The sequence below is a fragment of the Phytophthora sojae genome (genome assembly GCF_000149755.1).
Source record: "Phytophthora sojae unplaced genomic scaffold PHYSOscaffold_3, whole genome shotgun sequence".
Classification (NCBI taxonomy): Eukaryota; Oomycota; class Peronosporomycetes; order Peronosporales; family Peronosporaceae; genus Phytophthora; species Phytophthora sojae.
Genome location: NW_009258117.1, coordinates 10,340,624 through 10,360,256, shown reverse-complemented (window position 1 = coordinate 10,360,256; position 19,633 = coordinate 10,340,624). Strand labels below are relative to the sequence as shown.

The window sequence follows — 19,633 nt, the reverse complement described above, 5'->3', positions numbered from 1 at the left end:
GCGCCCCAAGGTGTCACGCAAGTCAGCCAAGTCGATACCTCCGAGTCGGTTCGAGGAAGTCGCGTAGCCTTTCGGCTTGGACTCCTTCTTGCTTGGCGCGCGCCCTTTAGCGCCTTGCTGCGAACCAGATTTAGTCTTAGCAGCGCTGGCTGCTGTCGTAGATGCGGCAGCGGCAGCCGCTGCTGCAGCAGCAGCAGTGGGTCCTTGCCCAACCTTCTTTGCCGAGCTAGAGCGCAACTTGCGCTGCATCGACTTCGCCGACGGCGGAGGAGGGCGCGGCGTCGCGAATGCCTCCAGCCCCTCGCAGACGCCGGCTGCGTCGAGCAGCTCTGACAGGTCCGCGTTGCCCACGCTGTCACCGACCGACGTCGGCGTCTCGCCGGAGTGCATCGAGGCGTTAGTGGTCGTGCTCCCGCCTGAGTCAGCGTCGGCGTCTTCACGCGTGTTGTCCCCGAGCCCCTCCCCGCCCTCGAAGTCGAACGAGAAGTCCTGCTCATACTCCTCCTCTACTTGGTCGACGTCGGCACCGTCGTCCATGTCGACGACGCTGGCCTTGTCGTCGATAGCTTGTTTAAGCTGCTTCGCCAGCTGCACATTTGGCGGCATGTCGGCCACGTCCGTAGGTTTGCGCGCACTGTAGAGCACCTTGAACTTTCGACGGAGGCTCTCGTGGTCGCGCTCGGCGACACCACGGCCTCGGTTCGCGTTGTAGGAGTTTGCGAGTCGCTCCCATTCGTCCTTGTCAAGCGGGAGGTAGTGTTCGACGAGCGCCAGGAGGCGACGCACTTCGGACAGCTTGTAGTTAGTGCTTCCACTCAACTTCGCCATCTATAACCAAGCAAATGCATGAGGTTGTGAGTGTCAAACAGTAACATGTAGGTGCCAAGGTGACGCGACGGCAGCTTTCATGAGGAGAGCAGCGTACCGGAAACGGGGTAGGAGGAGGTGAGCGGGGTCGAGTGGGGGCGTGGACTTGAGCGAGGCTTGGGAAAACCAATAATGAGAGCCACAGGAGCTTGGTTTCCTCTCCGTCGCCGAAGGAGGCTCCAGCAAGGCAAACACAGCACTGCTACTTGAAGTTGGCGCGTACTGCGTTGGCGCGTACGGCTACTCGCGGCCCTAGTTGGCGCGCAAACGAAGCGAGCTCGTGGTTGATACAAAGATTAACATAGAGCCACATAGCAGCTCACAGCGTTCATTTTGGCGCCAAGTTCACGTCGATCTCTGCTGGCCCGTCAACAGCAAAGGCAAGGTACAAGGGACAGATGCACTTCAACGCAGTTAGATTCAACAGCGAACCAGATTTGAATACAATGTCCTTAGCAATTGCTGCAAATCTCCCACTACTACTTCTTGACTTCAACCAGACCTCGACCTTGAGAGCGCCGCCTACGGGTCTTGCTCGTGTTGGATGTCGCGGTGGCGGCAATTCGCGTGGCCACAGCGGCACACGAACCACAAATCTGGTCCGTAGTCCACGGTAATTTCGTCTCCCTCGTCGATAGCATGCGCGGTGGCTACAACCACTGTGGTCTACCGCCCATTCGCAACTTCCAAGAAGCGCGCCACAGGCGCGCACGAGTGGTTGACGAAGCGAATTAGTCCACCCATCTGCTGCGCGTTGACGGCTACTCGGACGGGGAGGCTTGGTGTCTCGGGCCTCTGCGTCATGACCAGCCGATAGCCTTCATTCCGCGGACGAGCAGCGTGAGAGGCGCCCACATGCTCAATCTCTCCCAGGTATTCGCCCAAAATCATTCCAGCAGCGATGAACTCCTGCGCCACCACGGCCAATTGTCTGGTCACCAAGTTCCTCGCCACGGCAACCTTGGTCGACTCGACCAAAGCATTCCCACAGTTGCCGCTGTAGGGGCAACAGTTCACGTTGCAATAGAGCTGCATGAGGGAGTTGCGGCAGCGTCCAACTCGACACGGGTCCTCGCAGTTGCACCAGCCGAAGTGCGGGACCGCAGGGAAGATGACCCCCGTGGGGTTAAATTGCGTGCGGAGGTGGGCTACGGAGAACGGCCAGCGGGCGGGAACGAAGCGGCCTTGGTAGTGAACACCACGAGTGCGAGCTGGGCGCTGGAACCAGAGACGCCGACCCACGGGCTGCGCGCATGACACCATTCGGCGCCACAGTCGGCGGTGTCGCTTCATGACGCCGCTCGCGACGTTGATACGGTCCAGCAGCCGCTCGTCGCTCGCTGCGCGAGCTATGGCGCTCACGGAGTGGCCGTCGGTCTGGCGGCAAAGACGATCGTGGGTGTGGGATGGCGGACCTTCCAGCAGAACCGGCGACGATGTTGTCGGGCTACGCGGATTCCTCGTGGGCGGCGGGGTTGCAGGCGTGGCAGGATCCGTCTCGGACGCCGTGGCCGCCGTGACGCCAGCCGTCGTCGGCACAGGATCAGCCGTGAGCGGCGTGGTCACCGTGGCGCCAGCTGTCAATGCCTTCGTCGGGGGATTGGACACCTCCTTCGGGACGCGGAGCCCGTGCTGCGGCGACATCCACGGCGGCGTCGTGGCCCCCTTGGAGCTGGTGCTCCAGGGGGAAGAAGACTTCGCGCTCTCGGCTGGCGCTTGGGTGCCGCCTCGCTGCACATTCGGCGGCACGTTCTCGTCTTCACTCGACGAGTCCAGGATGCATCGTGCGCTCCAGTGCACGGCGGAGTGTACGAGGCGAACCATGATCGCTGCGAGTATTAGTAGAGCATGTTAGCATAGTTTCGACCAAGCCGCTAGTCGTATCAGGCAACTTACCCGGTGTTTTTTTATGCTGACTGCAGCGCTTCCAGGCGCTAGTCACTTGGCCGTGATTTTTCGAAAGTGAGAGGTTGAAGCTGGAGGCGCACAAGATGAGTTATGTCGCCGATATGCCTGCAGAGTGATGGTCAACATAATCCATACAAATTTCAACATTATTTTTTATGATGGCTACAGGATATAAGTCTAGGGTTAGGGCTGTTTATTGAGACCATTTTTACGTCTCACGAGATGTATGCTCCGTTTAAGACCTGTCATATCTGCTGCATCTATGTCGGGTGATTTCTATTTTTGGTAGGCGCCCATTCCATTAGCGGTAAAATTACCGATTCGATCTGTTAGAGCATCTCCAGCGGTTGGTCTCAATCGCGGTTTTATCCTAAAAGTAACGGTGTTAAGACTTGGCCGAGACTTAAGACTCCCGGCGGCAGGTCCTATTGCAGGTTTTAACTTCACTGGGACCTATAGATTGGCTTCCGAGCCTTAAAATAAGACCCCAATCATAATGCCACCAATACAAAACTGAAGAGTCGCCGTACTCAAATGATTGCACCAAAAGTGAATGCGATTTTCAAAGCGTGGATACACTTATAAGACTCGCTTTTAGAACTCACCGCTGGGGGGGGGAGTAAGTCGGTCTGCGCGGGTCTCAACTGTAAAATTGTGGTCTCAAAGACCCTGTTACGTCTTAGGATAAGACCTCACCGCTGGAGATACCCTCCTCTTTCAGACACAGATTTTCTTCTGCATGCATAGTTTCTCAGAGAGAGATATTGAAAATCGTGTGGTCAGCTGAGTTTGCCGTGACATAAACTGTCGGTGGGCTGATATTGTATGAATCCCCCCACTCACTGGAATTAATCCGGATGGATTAGATAAAACATTCCACTAAAACATTGCAAAAAACTACTTAAAAGCCCTAGGTTGTTCGATCCAAGATAGGAAGTATAGCTCGATTTTTTTCGTTCAACAATTTTTTTAATCTGAACCCAACTCTATCCGCCGGCAATGCAGTGACGTCCTATACGGTGACGAACGAATTCATTCAGCGGAGACTCAAAAAGAGCTGCACCTGGTGGTACGTCTTCTCCGGAAAAAAAGCTAAAAGCTAGCTGCACTAGCTTAGGCATTTATCTATGAAGACTAGGATGATTTAAGCTTGTCTTGTGTGAGACTACAAAACGACCCGCAGAGATCCACCGAACTGGTGGTGTAGAATGATCTACGACTTGATCCTGTTCTTGTCAAAACAAGTTCAAAGTACATTGTTACCGATATTAGTTCAGATCATCCTAATGCTACATGCATACAGTACCTTCAGATTAATACTTGATAAATGACATTATCACCACTGGGGTACCAGTCAGCACTGGTGGCTTTCGTCAAATCATTGTAGTTATCTCACGTTTTGGGGGTGAAATATCTGTTTATTTGACGAGGGGTCTTCTAGATGCTGGTTGGGCAAAATTACGTCTAACGTTGCGGCTAGGGGCCAAGCCGCTAGAGGGGCGCCAAGCCAGCACGGAAAGAAGAGACACGAGTGCAGGGGACAGCTTGGAACAATGAGCAGCACGGAGGCAGAGACTCGAATGCAGGTCGCCCTGAAGGAGTCTGTCCAGCGGACCTACGAGAAGGCCACTACACTTCGACCTAAGAACACGCAGAGAGCATACAGCAGTCGGCAGCAGGAGTTCTTAGACTGGTGCTCGGAAAAAGGAGCAGCATTTAATAACCTGACCCGGTTTACAGTTACTGGTGAGAAGCTCCATCTCTTCCTACAAGAGCGCGTAATTGGCCGGACCAAGCGCCACAAGAGTGGAAGTACACCCAGCGACAGAATTGAAACCGTCGGACGTTCTACTGTGAACTCCTACGTTGCTGCGATGGTTGACCTATGGAAGCAGCAATCTCGGGCTAAAGTGAACAGCAATCCCTCCCCCAGAGACGAAGCTGTGACGACCCTATTGAAGTTGACAGAGTACGAAGAAGACGAGAGGAAGCGGAAATTTTTAGAGGACCGTGGAGCTGATACACTACTGGATGGCCATACGACAATCGATCAAGTTAAGGAGATAGCTCGGTATTTCTGGACACCGGCACGCGATTCAGGCAAAAACTTGCGGAATTTGGTTGCTTTTCTACTGAGCCAATACGCCCTTATGAGAGGAGAGTCGGCGCGAATAATGGAATTGGCAGACTTACACTCGATTGTTCTCAAAAACGAGGGCTACACGCCATGCAGGGCTCTGGTTATGGGGTAAAACCAACCAAGTGGGGCGCATTGAAGTCGGCGCTTGTATGCGCAATAAGCATGTCGAGATCTGCCCCCATGGAATTCTTGGATTTTACTTGTTTTGGCGTTGGCATGTGGATGGCGAGGCATTTCCCGACTTTACGTCTTCAGAGCGCTGGTATCCGATAAAGCTCTTGAAAACAGGTAAACACCCCACGAAACCAATGTCGTACAAAGTTCACAATGCAGCTATCACAGCGGCGTTGAAACATGTCGGCGTCCACAGCAAAGCAAAAACTCACGTTGGCCGCGGATCCGGATCGCGTATGGCGGACTTAGGAGGCGCAAGTGAGTCCCAGATTCGTCGTTTGGGTCGGTGGAACGGCCAATCAATGGAGAAATGTTACCTCACATCCCTTCCGAGGCAGGCGATGCGCACACTTGCCGATTTTGAACCGAGTATTGGGAGCTTTTTTGTTGCCCGAGCTTCTGTTGATCCCCCGCTAGCATTGCAGAGTATGGTATTTCCGCAGGTGGAGGTTTGGCAACAGGCCATTGCTTCAGGAACAGCGGAACAATTGCTTGCGGCCGGAGGTTTTCTCGAGTTGCTCCAATATCTCCGTAAGGTCGTCCTCCAGGATGCTGTATTTTTGCAGAAATCCGCACCAACGCACCCAATTTGGCAGCACAGCATATTTCAATCCCGGGAGTTCACGGAATTTAAAAGTGAGGTTATGCAAGCTGTTGAAGTAATGGAAGATCCAACTGAACAGCGTCTTCAGAAAGCTGTACCGGTGTTAAACGCCAAAATCGACGGGCTACACCAGGATTTCAAGAGTTCTTTAGCTCAAGTCTGCTCGACCATGCGGACGGTTCAAGGTAGCCTTAGTGACGTAATGCGCGTGTTGGCACCTCTGCAAGGCGGCACTGCTGTTGTACAAGTTCAGCTTCTATCTGGTGGGCGCGAAGGCGACGGCGATGCCGCTCATCTAGTGCCGTCAGCTTCGCCGATAGCTATTGACGTGCAAAGTGATCGGCCAAAGTATAAACTTCGGCTGGGGGTGGCTACTGTGCCGGACTTCTGGAAAAAATGGTCGGTCGGCTTAGATGGCGCCAGAGCTGTCCGAGATCTCGAGGATCAGTTTGGCACAAAGTGGTGTAGTGCGGACGAACGACGGTTCTTCAATAGAGGGCGGTCAATTTACAGCTTAGTCGCTGCGGTTGCAGATGATATTCTGACGTCAGCTCGGGTGTCTGACGTCGATGCAACTAATCTAGCCGTGCAAGTATTGGAGGAGTACCGGCGTACCCATAACAAATCTCTGAACTGGATAGCGAAACATGCGGGCGAGATCAAAGATGCTGTCCAAGCTATTGCTGTATCTCGCTGCTCCGTTTCCACGACTAGTATCTCCGATCCCAGTCCCAACGATTGTGACCACGCCCCGCGATGCCAACCGTATCTTGCAATATTTCAGAACTCGTCAATAGTCGGACGTATGTGTTCACCGTAGTCCTACGGATGACGCGCGAGGAATCACAGTTTGAACAGTGAAGCAACGCTAAATCTAGTTGGATACATACAGGATGAAGTACTACAAGTCGCACTTGAGAATATCGCCAAGCAGTCGAGTATCAACCACAGAAAAACATGACGAACGCTCCTCCTTTCTATTAACCCGTGGGTATTGTTTGAACCGCAGTGATCCTACGCGGTACCGCAATGCATGCGGTACAGCAGTATTACAGTGCGGTACCGCAGTGATGTATTGTGGTAGGTACCGCACTGATGTTTTGCGGTACCACATATTCCGATACTTGCTGCATTGAGCCATAACGTCAATAACCGGAACCGTGTTAAAAAGAAGTTGATTGTGTTTCTACTCACCGGGTGCTACAATTAATCAAGCTGGAGATATAGTCCTATACAACTTAGCTCGGTATGCTGCTGCCTTCTTGACGCCGAAATCACCCCCTGTCCACGCGGCGATCTTCTCCTCGATCGATCCAGGCTTCTCGGCTGCAATGTGTTTTGAAATCACATCCATGTAATGGAGCACGCAAACTCCACCGTCGATGCAATTTGATTGCTGGGGCTTGGTCAAATGGACAAAGGTGCTCCACTCAAACGGAGCCGAAGATTCTGCTTGGGATTTATGGGTCTCTGATAAGACCCATTGCAGAACGTCAAAAGCATACGCCGAGCTGTGAGCATTTTTCATCGAGTTGACGTGATAAACTTTTGTTGGCCCCGGGTGGATGGGGTTCTCAATTACCAAAAAGCTGTAGTGGTTGCGACCCGATACTGGGAGAAGCACATACTGGTAGGCCGACCAGTCAAACAATGCGACTAGGTCAGCCAACAGTCGGCGTCTTCGTTTCGGCTTTCGCGTGAATCGTGCAGTCTCCATCAATACGTACAACTCCGAGTCACATACGCGAATTAATCCTTTAACTCGCTCCATATAGCGACAGATAAAATAATCCAGCGCGTTTGGGTCTACCAAGCGCCAGTCTGCAAGCTATCCAAATCCACAGGGTAAACGTGCACTGGTCGGGGGTGATCGTCATCTTTGAGATCGGTCCACACTATCAGAGGATCATTTTTTGACACGCGCTTTCTGAAAAACCGATTCGGGGGGTCCACATCGTCATCATTCACGTCACTTTCTTCCGCATTGCTTGGCCCATACGCGCTTCTTGCGCGAAGCGTGCAGCGCTATCCGAGATGTCGGTGCCTTTGTCGCCTGCGTAGGCCCAGAAGCCTCTGTGGCAGCGCATGTTGTTTTTTGAGCGACGAGGGAGGTTGAGGGAGACTTCTGAGACAATGAGCTGTGAAAGGACTTGCGCGTGCTACTGACCTATTATTGGCTAAAAAGGGGCAATGGCTGTTATCTGCCTGGGGTCTTCGACTGGATACTTATCGACAAGAGACCGGGTCCCGGACTCACTCTGCGGAAGGGTAGATAACCCGTCAATATCACACTTGGACGAATCGAAGCTGACAGGTTTTTGTTGTTGTTTGATCTTCAGGCGACCTGGACAAAATATGTGCGCGGCTGCACCATGTTTTATCAAACAGAGTTTGAATGCTCCTACGTTGTCGCTGTACGCCGCGCTTCCTGTGCGAGAGGAAGCACCGGGCGGACATTGTCAAAGCGAAGGACGAACACCCGGTGTATCCTACTCCTACACGCGATCGAAATCTGCTAGACCTCAGTTTAAACTCATCAATCTTGAAACAAATTGCTGGCTTCATCGGGTTATCCTCCTGGGAGCGCTAATTATTCGAATGCACGTTTTTTCTTGTGTTATCGTCACGTGTAAGTTTCCGAGCACAACACTGCAATCTAAACAATAAAGGATTCTGCCTGGGCATCAGCGCACATTTCAGTAGCAGGAAGGAAGGAGATTACGTTGATCACCTCGCTGTTGATAACCGTTCTACTAACTACAAAGAACTAAAGTTAAAACTAAATACGTGGAGCCCTCATTCGACGAGCAGGAGGAGGTAGAATCCTCACGGTGGGTTTGTCAAACCCAATCGTTGAAGTACCGATTCGTTGGAGTGACGATACATGTATATGAACTGGCAATGCCTTTGAAAATAAGCGATCAAACTTTGTACACTTGGTTGTACCGTGGTAGATTAGGCAGATGCTGCGGCTGTGAAGCAGGCGTAGGGGATGCCCGAGTACATCGTTTCCCTGTAAGGGTATCCGTACAAGCTAGCTTCGAACTGCGAAACCCCCCGGGTCCACCAACCGGGTCCCCAATGTGGCTACTCTCAAATAAATACCCTTTAAAATCTTAGCTATTGTACTGACTAAAATGCTAATGTTCGCCGTGTAGTAGAACGTGATACACTAAAATGCTAATGTTCGCTGTGTAGTAGAACAAGCAACTGACAAATTCCTGAGTTTTGAAGCGATCCACGTAGAAGCTAACGTAGCCCGGAGCTGACTACATTTTTTGGAGCGGAGAAAACGCCCAACGAATTGCAGACATCAATCGACAATTGTTTGTGTCTGATAGTCCTGTGCATGCGCTTGCCAATCTACGCTTCGGTTCTCAGCCTGCTAACCTGTCAGTTTAGAATATATATTTATCTATGAACTTGAACTATCGTGCACCTTACTATTTCGCCCCAAACGGTAACTCCGAAGTCGTGATCAGTTACCAGCAAAGACTGCCTTTGGGATGCAATTCAGGTTGGTTAAGTTTCAGCAAGCCATTTGCCACCTTCCTCATTATCCGCAAATGGCGTTCCGCCCATGTTTCCCCTGTCTTTTCCTTTTTGGGAGTTGGGTGTGCACTAGCACAATATCGAAAAACAATTCACATAGCACGCCAAGCCTTTACTGTTGGAATGTAGAAACTGATTAACGCTAGGGGGTAGTTTTTTAAAGTCAAAATTTGTGACTATTAGAGTATGTCCATTTACTCATGTACCCCCCGGGTGTGGCACAGAGTGGCCAAATTGAGTGTGATTGTCGCCCTACGACGCAAAATTTTCACCAAGTCTTTTTCGATGCTGCTACAGTCTCCGACCCTGGCGAGACTTTATGAATTGCGCACAGTCTCGGCGTTTTTATGCAAGCTGAAGCACTTTCTCTGGCGGAGACTGTATGCGTATCCCTGCCAAGAGAGGCTCGCCACGAGAACGATCGCTTGGCACTTGGCTCATCAGTCGAACGAGGGGGATCCAATTCACACCGCGCGTCCTACAACAGGCGACAAAGCCCGAGGCAGGGACTCGCCGGAGCACACTTCAGACTCAATCATATTCGGTGTTAGTGTGCCCCACTAATTCTTGTGGAGTTTGGCACTCTTATCTTCATTTTCGCTAGTGAAGCGCAATGCAAACAGACCTCCGATTGGTGGCCAAGCGATGGTTACTTTTGTGCGGTGACCCCTTCAGCTGGTTATCATTGTGACTCGCACCAGTTCAATCGTTTGCTCACCCGAGAATGTCGGCAATGCTCATCGTTCGGCGAGGCGTTTGAGGGTCCTCCTTGTGGCTTTCGAGAATCTCGCTCAGCGGGGGGAGCTCCTTTTGCTGTTCCGGCTGCAACGTGAACGAGGGCTCCTGTCTGTTGCAGGCGACGCCATCTCGAGTGAGCAGTGCCTGCGAGAGCACAAACGAGAGCTCCTGGCGATCCGGGAGGAGCTCACTTAAAGCTGCGGCAAAATCCATATCCTCCTCGATTTGCGTGATGTGACCCGTGCTCCTCTCAACCGAGAGAAAAAGTTCCGATGGCACCATGATCACTTTGTCCACCAATGCGTCGAGCAGCGGCAAGTTGGAGAGCAGGTGCGGAAACACCGCCCGGATAGTGGGGAAGGTAAGACGGAGAACGTATCTCGCCGTTACGTTGATTAAGCACACTCCGCTCCTGTTGTCGCACTCTGTGCGCGCCACCCCCTTCTGCTGGAAGCCCAGCACTTCGAAGCATTCGCTGAGAGCCCGCCAACGGTCTTCCACGTACTCAACGATAGTCACCCCCTCAGGATCAACTCTCGTTTGTGGAGCAAATCGTTGCGCGAGGAAGTCGCGCTGCGATACTTGCTCAGGCGTCACGGCGCCAGCACGTCCTGGGTGCTGGTAGCCACCGGCAAAGACCGAGAAATAGTCGTCAACGATTCGCTGGCAGAACTCCTTCGAGCTCGAGTCTTTCGCTGGTCTCACAGAGTCCACGGGTACAACGGAAACATTCGACCGATGATTCTCTTTGTCCGATTGTCCATCGAAATCGCCAAACTCGTCGTAGGTTTCAAGTTGAAGAGGAGGCGCCTTCTCTTCCTCTTCGGGAGCTGCAGGTTCCTCCACGACACCCAGCATGGCGTTTTCCCCAATCAGCGCCCGACCGAGCAGAATGTCCACAATGAGTGGGTCCTTCACAACACTCGTAAACGCCCCGACAAAGTCCATGTCCACATCATACTTGAAGCACTTTCCAGCGGAGTTGAAGTGGAACGTCGAGCGCGCGGGCGCTACCACCTCTTTACCCACCAGTTGAGCTACGAGCCATTCGTTGCCCATAATGTGCGGGAACACGAGTTGAATCGTGGTACGCATGACTTGAAACTCGAACGACCCTTTCACGGACACCAGCACCGAGTCGTCGGCTTTGACGATGCCGACGACATTCCCCGTCATGCAAATCCAACGGAGAAACGTGGTGTACGCCGTCATCTGCCCCATCATGACTTCCGGCCCGCAGAGGCCGTTGCCCACGTCCACCTGCTCGTCCATCATGCTGTGCATGAAGGCGCGCTGGTCGCGGTCGTCGACGAGTCGTTTGCGCCCCGATTCTTGCAGGACCGCCCCCTTGCGGAACACATGGAAGTACTCATTGACCATGCGACTGAGCGAGCCCTCGGGCGAGTCGCGTCGCACCAGCGACTGCGTGCTCAGGACATCGCGCAACGTGATCAAGTTCTGCACCTCCTGGCGCAGATTCTGCACGTCCAGGGTGAGGTTGAAGTCGGCCGAGCGCTCGCGCAGCACCGACTGGAATCGCCCCCAGCCCTTACGCTGCTTGCGCGGACGGCCGTCCTTGTTCTTGGTCACCTTGCGGAAGAACGGGGTTGGCTCCATTGTTCGTTCGTCCCCCAATTGCGTAAAGTGATGATGGCAACGTTTAGGCCGTTCGTCGCTCGAAATAGTATCTTCGTTTCAGTATTGTATACATTTTGACCCAATCAGACGTTTTTAACGTCGGAAGCATCCAATCACATATTTTTACCTACCGTTTTGAAAGGCTACGAATATAGAAAAAAACGACGACTGCTCTGATGTGGGCAGCGCAGCGCGGCGACGAAGCTGGCGCTAGCTGAGTCAGGGCGGTAGTAGGAGAGCAAAGGAGTTGGCCAGGCAGTGCGCGGAGCAAGACCGAGCGGAGCTCTTGGCGACTTGAGCAGGGGGTCTTCTCTCGGTGGTCGACAGGAGAGAATTCAGGACGCATGCAAATAAAATTTCGGACTGACTTTATTTGGTGTAAAATACATATTTTACGTAGCACGTTACATTGTGTGCGACACATCGGTGGGGAGAAGGATAACCTCACCATGAGGAGACATCATGACCAGGTTCCGAATGGAAACAAACTCACAGTCGGATCCAAGACACAGCTAACAGCAGCTATTGCACTATTCTTCAGTTAAGAATGTCGTTGATACTCATCGTCCTTGGCGGTGCAGCGACTGACTTCTTCTTTACTGGAGGCCTATTGCTACCAGCCTGCAGTCCTGCTCGCTCGAACGAGGACGCCACGACTTCATTTCGGCAGCTCACACCATCCACTGCCAGCTTCGCCTGGGACAGTACAGTCTGCGCATCTTTCGCGTTCGTGACGATCTTCCTCATGGCCATGGCGAAATCCATGCGCTCCTCGATGCGGCAGATTCGTCCCGTGTCAATCTCGACACAGAAGTTGATCTGCGCCGGAACATTCAGCACCTTCCCTAAGAGAGAGCTGTACGGCGGCGAATACGTCGGAATGTGTGGGAATACGAGCTGCATCGTGGAGAGAGCGATGCGGAGAATGTACCTCCCCGACGAGTGGATGGTGCACGTGTCGGCCTGGCGGTCGTACTCCACTGAGGCGACTGCTTTCTGGTGGAACTTCAGGACCGATAAGCACTCGGTTAGTGACCGCCATCGCACCGCCACGTCCCTAGCGCGCGTGTTGTTGCCAGGCACTGTCTCCGGCACGAATCGATGCAGTAAAAATCCACGCTGGAGATCCACCGCCGACTTCGCGCAGTTGGCCTTATCGTCGGCTTGGTAGCCGTTCGCGAACGCGGCGTAGTAGGCGTCGACTGCTTCATGACAAGAAACCCGCCAGTCTTGGGACAAAGGCTCGAAATCTGGCTGGAAAGCTAGAGCCATCGTCCGTACAGGAGCGAGGATGCTCCGTTTTTACTGCGGGGATCATTTATCTGCCTCGCCAACGCGTCGCGCTCGTCTTCCAGCGTCTTCGCATACGACGCAGGAGCTGCTGCGGGCTTCTCTTCCTCTGGCTCAGCGACTTCATCAATGACTCCGAACATGCAGTTGTCTGCTATCAGCGCGCGACCAAGCAGCATGTTGACGATCTCAGGGACCTTAACAATGCTGGTGAAGGCCCCCACGAAGTCGAGGTCCACCTCGTACTTGCAGCACTTGCCCTCTGGGTTGAAGAAAAACGTGATGCCGATGGTCGGCTCCACCTCCCGACCCACGAGCTGCGACACCAGCCACTCTTCCGCCACGATATGGGGGAAGATCATCTCGATGGTAGCGCGCAGGATCTGGAACATCAGCGTCGCGTTGGTCGTGATAACCACCGAGTCTTCCGCCACGACAATGTCGAACGAGTGCATCGTGAGCCGGATGAACTTGATGAACGTCGAGTACATGGTCATCTGGTTCATCATGACGTCGGGGCCGTGCAGTCCATTGCCCACGTCCACCTCTGCGTCCATGACGCTGTGCATGAACGCGCTTTGGTCCTGCTCGTCCATGAGCCTCTTGCGCCCCGCCTGCCGGAGCACTGAGCCAGTTCGAAAGACGTGGAAGTACTCCTTCACCACATGCAGCAGCGAGTCCTCGGGCGTGTGGCGCTGCAGCAGGCTCTTGGTGCGTAGGATGTCGCGCAGGACCGCCATGTTGTGCACCTCCTGCTGCAGGTTCTGCACGTCCAGCGTCAGGTTGAAGGCCACGGAGCGCTCTCGGGGCACGGAGCGGTAGGGCCCCAGGCTTGCGCGGCGTGCCATCCTTCTTGGAGCGTTTGGGGCTTCGGGGCAGCGTCCACGGGGGAGGGACCTGGTCAGGGGCTTCCATGTGCGAGGGATGCGGCGGGTCTTCGAGTGGGAGGTCGCCACCGGGAGGTCAGAGAGATCCTTCACTTGACTCCAGTATCGAGCTCACTTTTATGAAGCTGGACACCGACCCCACCACCACGAGACGGCAGACCCTCTGCACACATTTCACAAGGCGACACCTTCGTCCAAGGCAAGCCGCGTGCGCGGCACGAGCAGACGCAAAGTCAACTGGGCCCATTTGCATTGCAGCGGTTTCAGCGGCCTCACCCTGCCTGGCCTCGGCACCATCCTCGAGCTCATTCGAGTTCGCGCCTCTTCGTGCTCAAGTCCATCGATAGATCCCAACTCCATGCCGCAAGACTCAGTGCTCCGTGCCCAACGAGCGCGGGCAAGTCGACGCCCCCGCATTCAATGTACGCTCAGGCACTCGCGTCTACGCAGATGGAACCCCTTCAACCGAGTCGATACATTCAAGAGCGCCAAGATGGCGCCGCCTCTAGGAGGGTTAGAATCACTGACATTCTGAACTGAGTACGTGTAGATAACAAGCCGGGTCTAGACACTGCGCAACAAGTTGATGAAGCAAGATGGCCATGCGTCTGAGTACGATGTTGTTCCTCTTTTCCTCCTGCATATTTGTAATATATGTTCGTTTGCAAAGTATCCTACCACATCACGCAGAGATTTCGGTTTTGATCATCGTTCCTCTTGGATCCTTAGGGTCAACTCATTTTCATTCACGCTTTTTCACCTTCGGAAGTTTAGTTTACCGGGAACAATGTCGGGAATTATTGACAGAAGGCCGAAACTACTTTGTACCTCGTACGGCGCGCGTAGTTTCGTGGCATTCCGTTGTACAGCGCCGGAATCCTAGAGTACAGTATGAATGGGAAAAACAGCAGTCTTCCAGGCTGCCGACCTCGATATCCAATCTCCTGCTGCACAGGAACGTTGCTGTTTGCGTGAGCTCGCCGACCCATATGTGGAAGTCCCTACCGCCCTACCTGCCGTTACAGTAGGCACCCACACTGCGCCACAGTGGCCGCAGTGCACAGCAGTGGTTTCACCGGCCTCCTCTCTCTACCCGCGAATGGTCGCCAGGCTGTCGAGGTCCAGGGGACAGACACGTGCATTCGCAGATTCGACGGCCCCCTCTCAAGCTCGAGCGCCAGCCAGACCCCTTGCTTGCTTCAGTCGTCTTCGTCATCGGCATGTCAAGTCAAACCCCAGCTCTGGGCGTGTACCAGCCGACGATTCGACGAAAACCCAAGCGCTTCAAGAAGGACGGCACGCCCTACAAGCCCCGGAAAGGGTGGGGGCCCTACCGCTCCGCCCCCAACGAACGCGCCGTCGAGTTCAACCTCCAGCTCGACGTACAGACCTTGCAGCAGGAAGTGCAAAATATGACCGCTCTACGGGACATTCTGCAAGCCACGGTTCTACAACAACGCCACTCGCCCGAGGGCTCTCTCCTTCACCTCGTGAAGGAGTACCTTCAAGTATTCCGGTCGGGCGGGGCGCTGCATGACCGCGGGTCGATACCAGGACCAACGCGAGTTCATGTTCAGCATCGTGGACCCTGAAATTGACGTGGGCAACGACTGCCGAGGCCCCGAGTACATGATGTACCAGATGGACATGTACTCGACTTTAATCCGCTGGATCCGCATCACCATGCGTTCATATGATATTATCCAAGCCGAGGATTCGATCGTGGTCAGGGCGACCTCGACGCTGCGCTTCCAGGTCGTGCGCGCCACGATCGAGAGGATCTTCCCTCACATTACGGAGGGCAAGTTCTCCAAGTTCGAGGGAGACATGGACTTTGTTGGGGCTTTTGCTAGCATTGTGAAGGACCCAGCGGTGGTGGAGATGCTGTTTCGTCATGCTTTGATCGCAGACAACTGCCAGCTTGGCATGATCGATGAGCCAGAACTCTCGGAGCTTGAGATTGAGGACAAGCCAGTGAAACCTCTCGGAGAGCCTCCGCTGGCTTCTACGAACTCTTCGTCCCAGGCCCCATTGATACCTTTGCGGCAAGATTTCCAGAAGTCCTGCTTACAGGTTGTGGAGAATTACTATGTCGCCTTTGCGAACGGCTACCTGGCCGATAACAGCACGCGCTGTGCCCTGCAGCGCGATTTCCTGTTGCATCGATTTGTCCAACCTACGGCACATGGTAATATGACGACCTCCAAGAACATCGAAGACAGGTGGAGGTCGCTGAGTGAGTGCTTTGCGGTGCTGGGCTTTCACCAGAAGGCTATGGCTTCGGTCGAATATCACCAACACGTGGGTGTATGTGCAATCAGCTCGTCGGCTAGATACACGCTGCGTATCACCCCTGCAACGGTCGTGTCTGTCTTCCCGCATCTTCTCGCGTACCCTCAATTGTGCGACGCCCTTGTTGGCGAAGTGCTGGCGGTTCCATCGCAGATTTGCTTCGCTATCGAGGTGGATTCAGGTCGCATCTGCCGGATTGAAGAGCGGGTGGACTTCGCAACTGCCGTGTCCAAGATCGTCCCTAATAGGCAAGAGTTGCAGTTCATGCTGTCAAAAGCGAAGCTTGCGTTGGATGACGTCAGCTACCGAAGTGAGGTGGTGCGGCCAACCTCCAGCACTGATCAAGGCGCTGAGTGGTCTCGTTCCCCTCATACAGCGACAAACAGCTCGAAAGTAGCGCCAATTACTCGGACGATGCACATTGCTGACATCCCTACATGAAGGAGAATACAAATTACGAAGTGTAACCCAATTTTCTGCGTACATCTTCGACTTGAATTAACAGTACTGTACAATGATTTGCTTGAAGGAGCCGAACACCGAAAATGGTCGAATGTAACATTTACCCCTTCGTCCTCAACCTACAAACAATGAGGTTAGAAGCTTACACTTCAAGGCTCCTGGAACGAGGATCAGCTTGAACAAAAGGCTCAGGGATGAAAGCCGGTGCTCAACTGACGTGGCCGAAGCTGAGGTGGTTGGCGAATACGCGCAGATCGAGCTTCCAGTCTACTCCCATCCACCCCGTCCTGAGCAAGTAGTGCCTGAGAGACCACAAACGTGCACTCGCGGCGGTCAGGCAGCAGTTGAGCCATGGCAGACCCAAAGTCCATGCTCTCTTGGATGCGGCGGATCACGCCCGCCCTCTTGTCAACTGAGAACAAGATCCGAGATGGCACCACGATTACGTTCCCCACGAGGGCGTTGAGCAGCGGAAGGTAGGAGTGAAGGTGAGGGAACACGGACTGGATGGTGTAGAACGTGATGCGAAGACTGTACCCCGCTGTGGACTCCACCAGACACTGGCTGCAGCTCTTGCCGCACTCGGTGCGCAGCTCGCCTTCGCCGCGTACTCTTCGCGTCCGTATGCAAACGCTGAGAAATATCCTTCCACAATCTCCTCCACTGCTTCCTTACAGGCGATTCGTTCTCTGCAGGGCGAGGTACATACTGAAGTCTTACACGCGGCTGCAGTCTGAGGTCGACAGCATTTCCTTTGCGAGTACTCAGATGCTGTCATGCTGTCACGCTGTCCACACCAGGCTGACATGTAATAGCCATCTTCTCTTCGTCATCAGGCTCGCTAGACTCCCGAACAAAACCAATCATTGCGTTGTCTGCGATAAGAGCTCGCGCAAGGAGCGTCTCCACTGCGTCAAGATCATTTAATAGCATCATGAAGGCCTTAACAAGGTCTGCGTCCACACTTAGCTTGAAGCACTTTCCAGCTGCATTGAAGAGAAACATCGCTCGACCTTCAACCAGCAGCTCCTGACCGATCAACTGCGCCACGACCGACTCGTTCGTCATAATGTGCGGGAAAACCTTCTCGATCGTGCTGCGAAGGACTTGCAGCTTCACTGAAAACTTGGTCGAGACTAACACTGAGTCATCAGCTTTGACCATAGTGTCAATCTTCCCAGCCAGGTGGATGAAGCGCATGTAGGTCGAGTACCTTTCCATCTGCTCCAAGACGACGTCAGGCCCGTACAACCCGTTGCCCACATCGACGGCCTCGTCCATCATTGTGTGCACGAATGCTCGTTGGTCTTGATCGTCTGTTAGTCGCCCTCGACGGAAGACGTGGAAATACTCAGTCACCAGCTGAGACGCGGACTCCACAAGCGCGCTACGTTGAAGTAGAGTGCTGGAATGTAGAACGTCTCTCAGTGCTGCTAGGTTGTGTATTTCCTGCTGCAGCGCTTGCACGTCGAGCTGTAGGTTGAATGCGGCCGCGCGCTCGTTGGGCACGGAACAGTCACCCTTTCCTTGGTTTGTAGGGCGTGCCGTCCTTCTTGAACCTCTTGGGTTTGCGCTGGAATGGCTGCAGGAACTTGACGTAGTCCTCCTCACCCTCGGACACATGCTCTGCGTCTCGACCAGCAGCTGGCGAGGCGGCCATCTTGGTTTTGCTGCAAAATTGTCCTGAACCAAATGACAGACATGCATAGTCCTCCATGCAGCTGGGGTGAGAATATAGTGAAGCTGCTAAGCGACTGTAAAATAGTTACCCGCTCCGGTCTTTTGATGCTATCGGCTCGACAGCACAGCACTAGGCCGCGCAGGTTGCGGCGCGATAATACAATTAAGCCCCTGACCAGTCGAGTCTGCGGTGTTGACCACGTGCGCCAATGGTATTTTCCGTAGATCCACTGCGATCTCAAATGCGTTGTGAGCCGTCGCTATCCGGCGACAACGCCAACTTTGGAGCAGATCCGCGAATGGCCCAACCACGAGGACGGAAACGCAGCTTCCCGCGCGAGAATTGGCCCTGCGATGGATGTTGAAGCCGGTAATTCATCCCAAGGCTGTAGTGTCGAACTGGGTAGGCAGATCGGAGCGAGTAAGTGCACACGAGTAGAGTAGACTACGGAAAGAACGCTTCGCTTCCCACGGAGAATGTTTGGGATTGAGGGGGAAAAACCTCGAAGGTGACAACCCTCTTGGTTACACAAGTAATACACAACTAACGGCCTCACTGGACAAACTACAGTTTGTATGGCGGCAGGGTGCAGAGGTGTTCAACGTCAACGGCGTTGAGCTGGCGGAGCTCGACACGCCATCTCCACACTCCCACTTCGAGAACGCCACACTCTGTCGTCCACTAGCACGCACACTAGGCTTGGCTGTCAGCTTCGCCACTTGTAATGGCGATCGGCACCGGGATCACGTTGAGCTGTTGCCGAAACTTGTTGAACAGCGTAGGACCCAAAGGCTTCGTAAAGATGTCGGCCAGCATGTCCTTCGAAGGACAGTAGCGCACCTCGAACTCGCCACGCTCGTGGTAGTCCCTGACCTTGTGATACTTGAGGTCCACGCTCTTGGTCTTGTAGTTGCCTTTGATCTCGGTCAGCACGACGACAGCAGCCTGGTTGTCTTGGTATAGGATGGTAGGCTGGTGGCGCGGGAGCTTCAACTGCTTGCACATGTTGTGCACCCACACGATCATGATGGAGCACTCGCTCGCAGCGACAAACTCCGCGCAACAGGTATCATCAGTCACAATTCGCTGTATGCGTGACTTGTACGCGAACGTGCAGCCATTCAGTTGTAGTACGTAGCCAGTGATCGAGTAGCGACCATCCATCTCATTGCCAAGGTCTGCATCTGCGTAGGCCACAAAATGCAGGTCGGGTGTCTCCACCTTCTCCCGCACTAGTCCATAGTCAGTGGTCCCTCGCAGATACCGCAGTACGCGCTTCGCCATCACGTAGTTCTCCTGCGTGTATTTGTTCAAGTACTTGCCGAGCGTACGAACCGCATTCGCAAGCTCCGGGCTAGTCCACTGCACCAAGTACTGCAAACAACCCACGATAGCACGAT

The 19,633-nt window shown here is 53.8% G+C and overlaps 8 protein-coding genes across 8 annotated transcripts; 2 read left to right on the top strand and 6 right to left on the bottom strand.

Annotated features, from left to right (window-relative positions):
* Positions 1–474: 474 nt before the first annotated feature.
* PHYSODRAFT_495476 (hypothetical protein) lies at positions 475–828 on the bottom strand (the record flags this gene model as incomplete). Its single annotated transcript, XM_009527061.1, has 1 exon — positions 475–828. A coding segment is annotated over one exon (354 nt), but the record flags the coding sequence as incomplete, so codon positions are not given.
* A 554-nt stretch (positions 829–1,382) lies between these two features.
* On the bottom strand, positions 1,383–1,936 carry PHYSODRAFT_285758 (hypothetical protein; the record flags this gene model as incomplete). The annotated part of the gene is made up of 1 exon (XM_009527060.1): positions 1,383–1,936. A coding segment is annotated over exon 1 (365 nt), but the record flags the coding sequence as incomplete, so codon positions are not given.
* A 2,419-nt stretch (positions 1,937–4,355) lies between these two features.
* PHYSODRAFT_433216 (hypothetical protein) lies at positions 4,356–4,892 on the top strand (the record flags this gene model as incomplete). Its single annotated transcript, XM_009527059.1, has 2 exons — positions 4,356–4,613; positions 4,671–4,892. Coding segments are annotated over 2 exons (480 nt in total), but the record flags the coding sequence as incomplete, so codon positions are not given.
* A 2,011-nt stretch (positions 4,893–6,903) lies between these two features.
* Positions 6,904–7,410, bottom strand: PHYSODRAFT_490726 (hypothetical protein; the record flags this gene model as incomplete). Its single annotated transcript, XM_009527058.1, has 2 exons — positions 6,904–7,122; positions 7,174–7,410. The coding sequence occupies 2 exons, from the start codon at positions 7,408–7,410 to the stop codon at positions 6,904–6,906; spliced, it is 456 nt and encodes a 151-aa protein (XP_009525353.1).
* A 3,473-nt stretch (positions 7,411–10,883) lies between these two features.
* On the bottom strand, positions 10,884–11,600 carry PHYSODRAFT_492859 (hypothetical protein; the record flags this gene model as incomplete). Its single annotated transcript, XM_009527057.1, has 1 exon — positions 10,884–11,600. A coding segment is annotated over one exon (717 nt), but the record flags the coding sequence as incomplete, so codon positions are not given.
* A 1,445-nt stretch (positions 11,601–13,045) lies between these two features.
* PHYSODRAFT_435918 (hypothetical protein) lies at positions 13,046–13,738 on the bottom strand (the record flags this gene model as incomplete). Its single annotated transcript, XM_009527056.1, has 1 exon — positions 13,046–13,738. A coding segment is annotated over one exon (693 nt), but the record flags the coding sequence as incomplete, so codon positions are not given.
* Positions 13,739–15,018: 1,280 nt separating this feature from the next.
* Positions 15,019–16,531, top strand: PHYSODRAFT_330393 (hypothetical protein; the record flags this gene model as incomplete). Its single annotated transcript, XM_009527055.1, has 2 exons — positions 15,019–15,306; positions 15,353–16,531. 2 exons carry the CDS (start codon positions 15,019–15,021, stop codon positions 16,529–16,531), a joined length of 1,467 nt encoding a protein of 488 aa, XP_009525350.1.
* Positions 16,532–17,166: 635 nt separating this feature from the next.
* Positions 17,167–17,852, bottom strand: PHYSODRAFT_285757 (hypothetical protein). Its single transcript, XM_009527054.1, has one exon. It carries the CDS (start codon positions 17,834–17,836, stop codon positions 17,327–17,329), a length of 510 nt encoding a protein of 169 aa, XP_009525349.1. The 5' UTR covers positions 17,837–17,852; the 3' UTR covers positions 17,167–17,326.
* Between the last annotated feature and the right edge of the window lie 1,781 nt (positions 17,853–19,633).